This window comes from Erinaceus europaeus, chromosome 18 (assembly GCF_950295315.1).
Source record: "Erinaceus europaeus chromosome 18, mEriEur2.1, whole genome shotgun sequence".
NCBI lineage: Eukaryota > Metazoa > Chordata > Mammalia > Eulipotyphla > Erinaceidae > Erinaceus > Erinaceus europaeus.
In genome coordinates, this window is record NC_080179.1 from 33,353,887 (window position 1) to 33,368,825 (window position 14,939).

Consider the following 14,939-nt stretch of genomic DNA (forward strand, 5'->3'; position numbering starts at 1 on the left):
AAAAAAGTATGTTAAATTACTTATGCTTATAACTTAATAAGTAGAAATAAAATAATTATAAAATTGATTTGATACAGAATAACTGATTTCTTAATGCTTTTTTATTTTTAGGACTAGAAGAAATTGCAAAGGAAAGAGAAAAACTAAAAAAAGAAACTATCAAGATCAAAGAAGAAATACTTGAGACTTTGGAGGACACTTTAAATTTTTCAAACACAGAACATTGTGAACAAAAACAAGATCCTAAAGAGAAAGATAACACAAATCTGTTCCTTCAGAAACCTGGCTCCTTTTCAAAATTAAGCAAGCTTTTAGAAGTAGCAAAGATGTCTCCAGAGCCAGATGTAATGACTCCAAAACCGAATAGTAATACAAATGGATGTGCAGTATCTTATCAAAACAGTGGGAAACACTCATTAGGCATCATTCAATCGACAGCAACACAAAATAACATGGACAAGACAGATTCTAATAATCTATTTAATACTAGTTCAAGTGGTCCAGGGAAATTTTACAGTCCTCTACCGAATGACCAGTTGTTAAAAACGCTGACTGAAAAGAATAGACAGTGGTTTAGCTTATTGCCAAGAACACCCTGTGATGATACCTCACTTATCCATGGTGATATGTCAACTGCTTCTTCAGTGACTCCTCAGTCTCAGCCACCTTCCAAGTCACCTTCTCCTGCTCCAGCTCCTCTTCTTGCCTCATCTCCTGCTCAGAATCCTGTTGCTCTAAATCCATTTGCATTATCACCTCTTCAGGTTAATACTGTTAATTATAGTTCATTTATAAATTACTTTATTTAATTTTTGAAATCATGAGACTTTCATTCAAGGAAAATTGAATATTTATCTATCTCTACCATTTTGAGAACTTAAGAAACTCAGAAGTTCTATCACCACGGCAGAACTACTGATTTCTAGTTAATATAAAAGCCTCTTTAATTACTTCTTAACTTTTTACTATGATGGAATACCTAAAAGGGGATTTTCTTTTGGGAGAGCCAATAGGAACTGGAATTTAGTGTTGTTGCTATTAAATTTACTTTTCCTCTTAATTTTGGTAAATGATTGTTTTTCAAAATTATTCAGTTTCTGAAAAAATTTCTTATTCTAGTTTTAATATTGTCCTTTTTTCCAGATAAAAAGTGGAGTATCTATGATGGGACTTCAATTCTGTGGGTGGCCAACTGGCATGCTTACATCTGGCATTCCATTTACTTCACCTATACCTAGTGTGGGATCAGGGTTGGAATTATCAGAAGGAAACAGTAATTCATTCCTGACTCCCAATGTTCCTTCAAGTAAAAGTGAATCTCCAGTACCACAGAATGAAAAAGTCTCTCTAACTCAACCTGCAGCAGTTGAAGTAGCAAAACCAGTAGATTTTCCTAGTCCAAAACCTATTCCAGAAGGTAAGTTGATTACAGCCACTTGATGTCATTACTATAGAGGCCTGTGTTTCATATACATAATTCCTATATTTTAATAAACATTTGACTGCTTGATATACATTGTTGATAGATCTTTTGACTTGCATTGTGTCATTTCATAGTCAAGATATTTGTAAAACTTTGTGTTTATCATTGCTTAGAAATGCAATTTGGTTGGTGGAGAATTATTGACCCAGAGGACCTAAAAGCTTTGCTCAAAGTGCTACATCTTAGAGGAATAAGAGAAAAGGCACTGCAGAAACAAATTCAGAAACACTTGGATTATATTACGCAAGCTTGCATCAAGAATAAGGATGGTATGTACCTAAAAGGATTTCTGCTTTCTTGATTACGGGAATTCTTTTTTACCTTTAAACATATTTCGCTATCTTATTTTTAATGTTGGCATTTCTCCTGTTTTTCTCAATAAATGGCACCTATTGGGGCCAAGCAGTAGCTAACATGATTAAGTGCACACATTACAGTGAACAATGGCCTGGGTTTAAGCCCCTGGTCCCCACCTGCAGGGGAAAAGCTTCACAAGTGGTGAAGCAAAGCTGTATGTATCTCTGTCTCTATCCCTCTTCCCCTGCCCACAATTTCTCTATCTCTATACAATAATTTAAAAAAAAAGATTTTTTTAAAAGACAAATAGCACTTTATTAACTCTTATAATTGCTTTTGCTATCTGCTTTTGCTATCAGAGTGATGTTAGCTTCACAGAAGCTGGCAGGGAGTATTCCTGTGTCTTCGTCGTTTGGAAGAGTTTTAAAATTAGAGGTATTAAATCTCCCTTAAAGTTTTTGTAGAATTCATTTGTAAAACCATCTGGTCCAGTACTGTTATTCTTGGGAAGGTTTTTGATAACTGTTTCAATTTCTTTGGCTGTGATTGGCCTGTTCATATGTTCTAGTTCCTCTTTGTTTAATTTAGGAGGTTTATAAGTATTTAGAAACTCATACATTTCTTCCAGATTCTCTAGCTTGGTGACATATATAGTTATTCATAGAATCCTCATATGATACTTCTGTGGTGTCTGTTGTGATATCTCTTCTTTCAGTTACAGTCCTATTTATGTGAGTTTTTTGCCCCTTTTTTTATTGATTCTGGCTCAGGGTTTATCAATTTTGTTTACTTTGTTAAAGAACCAGCATTTAACTTCTCTTATGTTCACTGTTATTTATTTCTGCCCTAATTTTAGTTATTTCAGTCCTTCTGGTGGATTTAGAGCTCCTTTGGTCCTCTTTTTCTAAGTCTTTAAGGTATGCAATCAGGTTGTTTATTTGATGTTTTTTCCTGTTTCCTAATGTGTGCTAGTATGGCTATGAAATTCCCTCTCAGTACTGCCTTAGCTGTGTCCCAAATATTTTGATAGCTCTTGTCTTCATTTTCATTGAATTCTCGAAATATTTTGATTTCTTCCTTAATTTCCTCTTTGAACAAGTAGTTGTTAAGTAGTGTGCTGTTTTCACATTTTGGAACTTTTATTAGGTTTTTGCTTGTTGTGAAGTGTTAATTCCATGTAGTATGAGAAAAATGCTTGGGATGATATCAATGCTCTTTACTTTTTTGACACTGTCTTTCAGCTTAACAACCCTAAAAATGTCTATCCCTAAAAATATCCTATGTGGACTTATTGATGTCGTTATTGATGTTATTGATGTTATTGATGTCGTTGATCTTAGGACAGAGAAATGAAGAGAGGAGGGGGAGAGGAAGGTAGACACCTGCAGACCTGCTTCACCACCTGTGAAGAGCTGGGGGCTTGAACCAAGATCCTTATACCAGTCCTTGTGCTCTGCACCACGTATGTTTAACCCTATGTGCTACCACCCAATTCCCTATTACTTTATTTTAAAGTTTATTGTGTCAGATATAAGAATAGCTATTTCAGGGGAGTTGGGCAGTAGCACAGCGGGTTAAGCACACATAGCACAAAGCACAAGGACTGGTGTAAGAATCCGGATTTGAGTCCCCAGCTCCCCACCTGCAGGGGAGTCGCTTCACAGGCAGTAAGGTGTCTATCTTTCTCTCCTCCTCTGTCTTCCCCATCTCTCTCCTTTTCTCTCTGTCCTATCTAACAGTGACAACATCAATAACAACAACAACAATAAAAACTAGGGCAACAAAAGGGAAAATAAATATAAATTAAAAAAAAATAGCTGTTCCTGTTTTTTGTGTGGTCCATTAGTTTGTATTATAGTTTTGTATCCTTTTCTATGAGTAGGTGATTCTCTTGTTAAGTGGGTTTCCTACCGACAACATATGGTTGTGTTGTGTTTTCTGATTCACCATCCTACTCTGTGTCTTTTAATAGGTGAATCCAGGCCATTGACTTGAATCCATAATTTCCATGATTTAAAATATTTTGATGGCATTATTCTAAATTTTTAGAGTGTTCTTATATAAGGCATGGTTATGATGATGTTGTCATTGTTTATAGGAGACCTTTCAGAACTTCTTGTAGGGCAGGCTTGCTGATTGATGATTCCTTTAGCTGTTGCTTGTTTGAGAAGGCTTTTATGCCTCTATCTCGTCTGAGTGATGGTCTAGCTGGATACAGTAGTCTTGGTTGAAATCCTTTCTCATTGATATTGAGCACTCAGTATATATCTTGCCATTCTCTTCTGGCCTTTAGTGTTTGTGTAGAGAAATCTGCTGCTAATCTTACAGGTTTTTCTCTGTAAGTGACTCTTCATTTTTCTCTTGCAGCCTTCAGGGTCCTTCCTTTCCATTCTAAATATAATGTGTCTTTAGGTCTGGGTTAATTCTGTGTGGGACTCTCAGGACTTCTTGAATCTTTATGTCCTTTATGTTGTTTACAGTATGGAAGTTCTCAGCTGTTATGTCCTTTATAATGCTTTCTTCCCCTTGCTCTGTTTCTTCCTGTGGTAAGCCAATAATGTGTATATTACTTCTTTTGAAGGCATTCCTTATGTCTCTGTTTTCAGTGTCTCTTAATCTCTTAAACTTCTTCCTTAGTTTTCTCTAATTCATCCTCAATCTGTTCTGTTCCTAATTCTGTTCTCTGCCTCAGTGATTCTCCTCTCTTTCCCCTCTGCTGTTGTTTGTAGCTCATTTATTTTGTTACCCTGTTCAGATACTGTATTCCCTTGTACAGCTCGTTGTGCTCTTAACTCAGGTATTTCAGCTTTCAGCTTTCTAGTTACCTTGAGCTAATTAGTGTTTTCTTTCAGAGTCTTATTTGTTGTTTCCCAAATTCTAATAATATTACTTTCAAAAGCTGTCCTCTTTCCTGTAATTATTGCATCAATTAGTGTTTGGATGCTGTCCTCATTCATATGTGCCTCTACCTTTTTGGGACTTAAATCTGGGCTTTTGTCCCAGTTCATTTCTCTCTCCATTGTTTTGTCTTGGTTTAACCATTATATCTGGGTTTTATCCCTCCTTTACTACTTTTTTGGTCTCCAGGGTTATTTCTGGGGCTTGTTGCCTGCACTACAAATCCACTGCTCCTGGAGGCTATTTTCCTCATTTTGTTGCCCTTGTTGTATTTGTTATTATTGTTGTAGCTGTTGTTGTTGGATAGAACAGAGAAAAATAGAGGACGGGAAGACAGAGAGGGGAAGAGAAAGATAGACACCTGCAGACCTGCTTCACCACTTGCAGGAGCAGGTGGGGAGCCTGGGGCTCAAACCGGGATCCTTACTGTGGTCCTTGCACTTTATGCCATATGCGCTTAACCCGCTGTGCTACCCCTTGGCCCCCCTTTACTACTTTTCAACCCACTGATCCCACTTCCCTGTATTGACTGTCTAAATAAGGTACTTAAGAGTTCACAGTTTCAGTTCTTAACAGTTTTTCAATGTTATCTCAATCCCTGAGGGGAAACAATGTGGCTGAATCTTCTTATGTTATTTCCTGCAGGCTATGGGAGCCTAAGAGTTTTTTTTAACTATAAATAGATTTTTTAGCTTAATTACTCACTTGTGACCAAGAGCTAAAAACTGGGTGGGGAATAGGTAGCATAATGGTTATGCAAAGAGACTCCCATGCCCCAGTGATCCAAAGCCCCAGGGCCAATTTCCTGCTCTGCCAACAACCAGAGCTGAGCCAGGCAGCACTCCTTGGCCCTGTGAGTTTCTAAACAATTACCGTTTGTACTTTGTAGGTTCTGAAGCAGTTATTTACTGTGTCTCCCAGTTCATCAGGAGAACAGTGTAGAAAGGTTCCCACTATATAGCGCCATCTCCAAAACCGTTCTCTGCCCCGCCTGCACCATGTCAGCACAGCAAATGTCTCTCCAAGGGGCAGTAGCAGTGGGGACTCACAGTTGCAATTGGAGAGCCTTAGGGGATCCTTTCCTCTCTTCAGCAGTCTTTTTGTTGATAAAACTTGGTCTGGAGGTGGTGTGTCAACTGGTAAACTGTCAGACTGCTACTAGCTGCTCCCTAGTAGGTATGGGGCTTTTAGCCCCAGGAATCTCTCCCTCTTATTCTTTCTCTTAATAGTATGCTGCTGGAGGCTGGTCTGTAGTGTACTGGGTTAAGCACATGTGGCACAAAGTGCAAGGACCACCTTAAGGATCCCAGTTCGAGCCCCCAGCTCCCCAGCTATGTGGGGGGTTATTTCACAAGATCTTTCTCCCCTCCCTCTGTCTCCCCTTCTTTCTCGATTTCTCTCTGTCCTATCCAACAACAGCAACCTTAAGGACAACAATAACAATAAAGGCAACAAAATGGGGAAAAAATGGCCTCCAAGAGCAGTGGATTCGTAGTGAAGGCACTGAGCCCCAGCAATAACCCTGGAGGCAAAAAAAAAAAAAAAGTAAGCTGCTGTAATACATAAATACATAAAACCAGATTAAAAATTGGGGAGGAACTGACATTACTGCACTTGCTATGCAGGTTCAAACTGGGTCCCCACCACATTACAGGAAGGTATCTTTTTCTGTTTTATTTCATTCTGTTCTGTCCTGTTCTACTTACTTTATTTTTCTCCGTAATGTTTGTCACTGATTTAAAAAAAAAAAGAGTAAGTTGTCTATATCTGCACAAATACATTTTTGTGTGTGCTAAATCATATGTTACACGTTATCCAGGACATTTGATTAATTACTTTCTGAAAGAAGTGAAGTAAGATTAATTTAAAAATTAATTTCTTTCAAATGTAGTTGCTATTATTGAATTAAGTGAAAAAGAAGAAAACCAGGTGACTCGAGATATTGTGGAGAACTGGTCAGTCGAAGAACAAGCAATGGAAATGGACTTAAGTATTCTTCAACAGGTAGAAGATCTAGAAAGGAGGGTTGTATCAGCAAGTTTGCAAGTAAAGGTAAAATTGTCTTGTAATAAAATCTGTTTTTAGGCTAGTGCAAGGTAACTAATATTTATTACATGGCTGCTTTATGCCAGTTACTATGGTAAATATCTTCATTTTATCTTACTTGATTTCCAAAATAATCCTGAATTAATTTCACTTTTTCTTTTCTTTTTCTTCCTCTTTTTTTTTTTTCTGCCAGTGTTATTTCTGAGGCTCACTGTGAATCCACCTCTCCCAGAGGGCAGCCATTCCGCCCCCTCACCCATTTTATTCAGTAGGACAGAGTGAAATTGAGAAGAGAGGGAAAGAGAAAGACAGATATCTTAAGATATGCTTCACTGCTTGTGAAGTGTCCCTGCTGCAGGTGGAGAGTAGGATCTTGAACCCAGGTCCTTTTGTGGGTCCCTGCATTTAACCCAGTATACTACCACTCAGCTCTCAATTTCACTTATCTTACAAGGAAGGAAAGAGAGAGTTAGTAGCTAAATGTGTATTCAAACCAAATCTCTCTGACCCCAGATTCCATCTTCTATTCACTTAATTTTGGAGCCTCCCTAATGTTGTTAAAAAATGTAATTTCTAGGGGGCCAGGCAATGGTGCACTAGGATAAACACACATAGTACAAAGCGCAGGGAACCACATAAGGATCCTGGTTCAAGTCCATGGCTCCCTACCTGCAGGGGGGTCTCTTCAAAGATAAAGCAGGTCTGCAGCTGTCTGTCATTCCCTCTCCCTCTCTATCTTTTCCTTCTCTCCCCTCTCCCAATTTCTCTCTGTCCTCTCCAAGAAAAGAAAAATGGCCACAGGAGCAGTTGATTCATAGTGCAAGCACCAAGCCCTGGCAATAAAAGTCATTTCTGGTATATAATTTTTAATATGACCATATTTTTACTAGTTTTACTCATGATAAATGCAATGTTCTATCTAATTCCTGCTGTAGTGTTTCAGACATGAACTGAAACTTGTATACAAGCTATATGTCGTTCTATGCATAGAAGTTTAAGTTGAAAATAATACAGATATATCCAAATATATGGTAAATTACAATGCAGACACGTGCACACACCCTTAAAACATATGTACAGTTTCGTTTTTTTAATTAACTTCTGGGCAAAATTATGTTACAAGCAATGAAACAAAACTGTTTCCAGTGAACTACTAAAAAGGAAAGTTTTGCCTTTATACAATATTTTTTGTAAGCATAAAGGTCTCATTTGCTTATAAGATATCTTTGAGAGTAAATGGGTGAAGGATGGTGAGTTAAGGTCTAACAAATGTAAACCTCTGTGTAATTTGATTTAATTATCACATTTTATTCAGATTGAGAAACATGCCATAATCCTATTCAATTCAATAATTAAATGTTTCCTTAATGATGACTTTGAAAACATTTGCAGTTTTCCCCAAAAATGTCATGTTCCAGAGTTAATACCACTTTTTTCCCCTTTTGTATTCCTTGTTTATCGTCGTCGTTGTTATTGCTGTCCTTGTTGTTGGATAGGACAGAGAGAAATGGAGAGAGGAGAGGAAGACAGAGGGGGAGAGAAAGACAGACACCTGCAGACTTGCTTCACCACTTCTGAAGCGACTCCCCTGCAGGTGGGGAGCCAGGGGCTCAAACCAGGATCCTTATACCAGTCCTTGCACTTTGCGCACCTGTGCTTAACCTGCTGCGCCACTGCCCAGCTCCCAAAATGTCACTTTCTAACCATAAATATAATTATCAACCTTGGTGAGCAATTAGTTGACATTTTGAAACTGTTGTGTTAGCAAACTAGATGTATTTTCCTCATGGCCTTATAATATAATATAAAACATGCTTTATTAATCTGGCATCTTCAAGGGAAGTCCTACAATTCTTTCACACAAGTTAACTTTATAAAGAAATAAGAATTATTCTATTTAGTGCTGTAATTATCTTGGATACACAGGATCGTCAGTATGAAGACCAATTAAAAGATAATGGTTCCCTATTACATAAGGAAGTAACACATGTAGACATCTCTGTAGAATTAGTAACTTATTATAGAAAAGTCTTGTGCATAGATGGAAAGTAAATTATGTACCCCACTTAGGAGGGTACAGAATTTGATATGCACAGGACCTAATTTGAACCCTTTGGTCCCCACAGCACTAGAGGAAACGTCAGTGTTCTCGGCTCTGTGTCTATTTCTTGCTGAAAATGCTGGGCTGAAGTGCTGAGGTCCTGACAATGGTTTAGAAAATCAACTCCTCTGGGAGAGAGGGCACCAAGATAGCTTACCCAGGGGGTGCTGACTTTCTCATTTATGCAAGACAGGTACATACTTGTCCCTTACTGCACTAGGGGATGGTTCAGTGATATGGCATATGACCTGCCCCTCCTTCTCATCTCACAAAGTTGGCTTAAACCAGTGATGCCCTGACAATGACAAAAAAAAAAAAAAAACCCTCCTACGCAAACCTAGAAAAAGAAAAAACTACACTGCTGCTGGTAGATATATAGGCAAAAAAAATCAAAGATGATTTCATGTAGGAATTGATCTGGATCTTGATACAAAAGTAGGCTTCTGAAGGGAATGCCATACTGGCAAGTGGTGCTTTGCCTGAGCAAAGCACCAAAATCAGGAAGCGCAGGACCAGTTTGTAGAGTGACAAGTTATGGAAACTGACTGTAGAGTAGGATATGATGTGTGAATGTGCACATGAAAGAAAGAGGTCTACTGTAGTACTGCTTAAAACTAGTATTAAGGACTCTGAAGGATTTTGGTGTAGAGAATTAATATAATGAGTGGAGGTGAAAATTTTGAGGTAGAAAGATATTCATCAAATAATCACATTAGATTATCACAAGACAATGGAATATTATATGATCCTTTGGGAGTCTGCAGTATGAGACTTATCTCCTGTGTCAGAGATGCATTCATTCCCAAGGAAGTAATTTTTGGCTATAGTTAAGTAGATAAAGAGGAATAGGGAACAGTTACACAGATAAATATAGCAGATTATGCAAAACTCCTGCTGCTGAAGGGAAAATGGTGCTTACAAGAGACCTATACAAATAAATGTGTGGTAGAAGGAATGAAGGTGAAAAAGGTCAGAGATTACCAGCATTTCCTTTAAGTAGTCTCATTTAACTAATAAGCATATAGTTTGAAGTTCTTCAGAATATTTTACTGATTTTTATTGTACCTTCCTTAATAGCAAAATATGTTGAAACTTATCTGTTCTTGTTTCTACCTAACTTTATAAGGTGTAAACTTTACTTAGTAAAAACCCCTGAGACCTTCTGGTGTCTGCTGCTATATTTTAAGAAAGGGTAATTCATCCAGGTGTTTTAAAAAGAAATCATAATAACATTATTCTCTTAATATATAGGGTTGGATGTGTCCAGAGCCTGCATCAGAAAGGGAGGACTTGGTATATTATGAGCATAAGTCATTTTCTAACTTATGCAAGGAGCATAATGGAGAGTTTATTGGAGAAGAAGAAAGCAGTGCACATATACTAGAACGGAAGAGTGACAATCCCCTAGATATAGCTGTAACCAGGCTGGCTGATTTGGAGCGGAACATTGAAAGAAGGTATCTGAAGAGCCCCTTAAGTACCACCATTCAGATCAAACTGGATAATGTGGGCACAGTTACTGTCCCTGCTCCTGCACCATCCATTAGTGGTGATGGTGACGGGTAGGTTATTGAGATTAACTTGAAAAATTATTGTGCTTCTTTGCTAATTGGAGCCTATTTTCTATTGCCTGTTATCTATGTATCTTCTTGTATGTCTGTGATCCACATGGATCATGCTATTTGCATGGTGCTTTGTAAAAACATTTTTTTTTTGTTATGTGTGTTGATAATCCTGCAAAGTAATCTTACATTTTACCTGGTTGTGACTAAGCTTTGAGGCACGTAGCCACAGTCTGTGCACTACATCAAATTTAGTTGCTTAAACCTTATACTATTGGCTGTTACATGTTTTGTCATTGCTTGGCTTTCAGTGTGATGATTGTTTCACATTCAGTAACCATAAATGTGGACATGACCTACTTAATCTTTCTATATTTTAATGCAGAATTGAAGAGGATATTGCTCCAGGGCTCAGGGTATGGAGAAGGGCATTATCAGAAGCTCGCAGTGCTGCACAGGTAGCTCTGTGCATTCAGCAGTTACAGAAATCAATAGCATGGGAAAAATCAATTATGAAAGTTGTAAGTGTTTTTATTTAAGAAATACTATAGCTAATTTACTAAGTCCTGTTTTTCTCCCCCCACCATCCACTTAACTTAACTATACACTTATTACTTGAGAATTTGCTTAATTCTTAAATGTTACATATTTTGATATTTTCTTCTTCCTCTTGAGATTTTTGAAGTACTCTGCCAAGTATGTTATCTTTTTTTAATCGAAATTCTTCCTTATTTAAATGTTTATATCTCTGACTAAAGTCCTTATCTATATTTTTCTAGTGTAATAATTGATAATATGAATATTTTGAAGGTCCTTCCCCTCTTATAAATATTTGGGTTGCTAACAGTGCCCATCATGTAATTCACTGAATCCCTAAATGTCTTTATACTTACATCAATTTTTATTTTTGAAATTAAAAAGTATTAAAATAAGTATAAGATATTTAACATTGATATAGTTGATGTGAAGTATAGATCAGTCATTCCTCTGATAATTTAAAATATTTTTTCATCTATCTTCAAGCCCAATTAGTTTCTGTTATTATCATGTTTTGTAAAAAGGCTACATTTCAATTATTTCACAGGGATATATTCATTTTAGATCATATACAAATACTCCCCTTATTTCTAATATATTACACATGGAAATATTTTTAGATGTAGATTTTTATGAATCCCTTTTAATATTTGCTTTTGAGCTACACATTAAATTTAAATATTTGAAATTTGTTTTCATAAATGATTGAGAAAAAATTTTCTTTACTTAAAATAGTCATTCCCTAAATAAATGAAGTGATCCTTAAATAATATAGCATTTTCTCCTTCATTTTTACTTCTAGACTTACCCTTATTCATTCTATGCAAATAAGATAGGTCTCTTTTGCTTAAACTGTCTATTGAATCTTCAGAATACTCCCAAATTTATTTCTTCCCCCCAAACAAGTTAGAATTTGTTTTAAAGCTTTGTTTAGTTCATCTGGAAACTTTTTTTCCCTCCAGGGTTATCACTGGGGCTCAGTGTCTGCACTACGAACCCCACTGCTCTTGGAGGCCTTTTCCATTTGTGTTGCCCTTGTTGTTATTGTTGTTGTTGGATAGGACAGAGAGAAATTGAGAGAGGAGGGGAAGACAGAAAAGGAGAAAGATAGACACCTGCAGGCCAGCTTCACCACTTGTAAAATGACCCCCCTACAGGTGGGGATCCGGGCCTCCTTGCAATTCACGCCATGTGCGCTTAACCTGGTGCGCTACCGCCCGGCCCCTATCTGAAAACATTTTTCTCAAAATAATTTCCCAACTAACATTATTATTAAAAACTTATTTTGAAGTCAACTTCAAAATATGTATTTGGTGAAATTAAGACATAATTACATTTTTTTAAAAAGTTGAATTCTAACACTGAAATGAAATTTTTAATTTTTTCTTATCTACACCAAAACAATCATTAAGTGGTCATTTTTTTTATAAGCTGTCATAGTAACTCGCAAATTGTACCAAATTCTACCTTTAGATTACTATATTTTCTTTCTGCAACCTAAAGCTTTATTGTAATGCTTATACATTCACGAATCTTTCAAACTGTTGTCAAACTGCATAATTAATTCCATCTCTCAGTCTTCATTTTCTAAAGTTTTTTCATTTGCTATTAGATACCTTGAAAACAAAAGTTTTATACTGAAAAACTAGGTAGCATTCAATAACCTTTGATGTAAAGTAGAAGTGTCTAAATAACCTCCAAAATAATTCTTATATTATTATATAGTGCTCAATAACTCTTATATTCTTATATAGTGCTCAATATTTATATAGAATTTATATAGAATTCTTATATTCTTATATAGTGCTCAATATTTTAGAAATACCTTCTCTGCCTAAGACAATGCATAATTTTCTCCTAATAATTTTGTACCCACAGTAGTTATTAAAGCCAAACAATGGGCAATTTTTTTTTTTTGCCTCCAGGGTTATCTCTGGGACTCGGTGCTTGCACTACAAATCCATTGGTCCTGGACGCCATCCCTTCCCATTTTGTTGCCCTTGTTATTGTTGTTGTTGTTATCGTTGATGATGTTGCTGGATAGGACAGAGAGAAATGGAGAGGAGGGGAAGACGGGGAGAGAAAGAGATACCTGCAGATCTGCTTCACTTGTGAAGCGACCCCCCTGCAGGTGGGGACCTGGGATCTCAAACCGGGATCCTTAAGCCGGTCCTTGCGCTGTGCCCGACTCCCACAATATATATTTTTTACTGTTGTAGCAAAGAAGTTAAAAGCAAATATCGGGAGTCGGGGCGGTAGCGCAGCGGGTTAAGCGCACATGGCAAAAATGGAGCCAACTCCCCACCTACAGAAGATCATCATCACAAGAGGTGAAGCAGGTCTTCAGGTGTCTTTCTCTCCCCCTCTGTCTTTCCCTCCTCTCTCCATTTCTCCCTGTCCTATCTAAAAATGACGACATCAATAACAATAATAACTACAACAATAAAACAATAAGGACAACAAAAGGAAATTAAATAAATATTTTAAAAAGGAAATATTAATATATTTTGTTCTAACATATGGTGAACTATTACTGTGAATTTTCAGAAATGTTATGAATTTGATATCTGTCACCCTTTTTTAGTATTAGGAGATAATTTTATTTTAAAATCAAATGTAAGACAGTTATAGTTACTAATTATTATAGAAAATTGAAAATTTACTTATGTTCAGAAACATGATTTTTAAATTTTGTTTTCAGGATTTAAATATTATATTCTAAATGTGTCTCGATGAATAAACAGTAGAAGTTTAAAAAATATAATTACAAATATGGAAAAATATAATCAAATATTATTAACAAAGTATTTAGTGACATATTAGGAAATACCATAATATTAACATGTTGAAATGCTAAACTTTGCTGTTTTGGTCCTGAACATACATGCCAATTTTAGCATTTTCTGTGTACTATATATTATGTTTGGTGCATCTGTTAAGTAGTTTTTCCCTGCCATTTTGGTAAGATTCTTGACTATAATTGCTGATCTTATTTAGTTACATGGCTATTTCAGATTTTTCCAGACTAGGATTAAGTGTTGTGCTGAAAATTAAACAAATTAAAATTGAAGCTAATCTGTTTTGTTTTAAAAAGCATATAAGTGTACAACTTCAAATTATTATTTATAATGGTTGACTCTTTAAGTGTTTTCATTTTTAAATAGTAATTACAGGACATTTTGTATGGGAACTGGAAATATAAACTAAATGTCAGAATATCATGTTGGATTTACCTTTTTTTAAAAAATCAATCTTGAAAATGTTTACTTACATAACCTTTCTCTTTTCCTTTGTGAAACTTGTTATTCATAAAAAAAGTATCTGCATACTGGACTACAGATTTTTGTAATTTTAAAGGTGTTAGTGGCATTAAACATTTTCCAACAGAAAGAATTTTTAGTTCTAAAAAATAAGCTTTTGATTTTATTTTATTAATTTATTATATCAAGTATTTTGTAGGATTCATTTTCAGCACTTGTAAACATGGGTTGATTTCCAAAGTTTCCTACTTTGTATGTTTGTTATTCACGCATAAAAATTATGTATAATTTTGAGAAAATATAGTGGCATGTTTTTATATACGTATACACATATAAATATTTCTGAAACTAATAAAAATTTCCTAATTCTGACCTTAAAAATTACTCTAACTGTTACTTGTTTCTTCCTCAGGATATCATGAGGATGCTAAGATAAGCCAAAGATGACATAGTTAAAAATTAAGACACCATGTATTGAAGCTGTTCATTGCTTTATGTGCTCTAATGTCATGTTAACTATTTCATATGTTGATGTGTACATGCTTCTGAAGTGTGTGCAAGCATTCAACCTCTAGCTTTGTTCTTTGCAGTGTACCTGAAATGTGCATTTACCCCAATTGAACTGCTCACCCCGTCATGTGGTCCATATCTGTGTAACGAGAGATACATAGATGTGTATGGCTAATGTACATTTGTTAGTAAGCGGAATGTTCATTACTAATATAAATTAGGGATTATGATGTGTTTTATATCCC

At 36.0% G+C, this 14,939-nt stretch overlaps 1 protein-coding gene across 26 annotated transcripts in view; it reads left to right on the forward strand.

Moving 5' to 3' along the window:
• The window catches only part of BAZ2B (bromodomain adjacent to zinc finger domain 2B), a 368,528-nt gene that overhangs the window by 343,594 nt on the left and 9,995 nt on the right, over window positions 1-14,939 (forward strand). For 21 of the 26 annotated variants that reach the window (XM_060177832.1, XM_060177835.1, XM_060177833.1 and 18 more), the window contains 6 exons: window positions 112-764; window positions 1,144-1,417; window positions 1,597-1,752; window positions 6,570-6,730; window positions 10,077-10,387; window positions 10,773-10,908. In XM_060177832.1, coding sequence (XP_060033815.1) covers window positions 112-764; window positions 1,144-1,417; window positions 1,597-1,752; window positions 6,570-6,730; window positions 10,077-10,387; window positions 10,773-10,908 — 1,691 coding nt within the window. The remainder of the gene's footprint in view (window positions 1-111; window positions 765-1,143; window positions 1,418-1,596; window positions 1,753-6,569; window positions 6,731-10,076; window positions 10,388-10,772; window positions 10,909-14,939) is intronic. The other 5 variants (XM_060177841.1, XM_060177845.1, XM_060177847.1 and 2 more) reach the window with 1 other exon arrangement.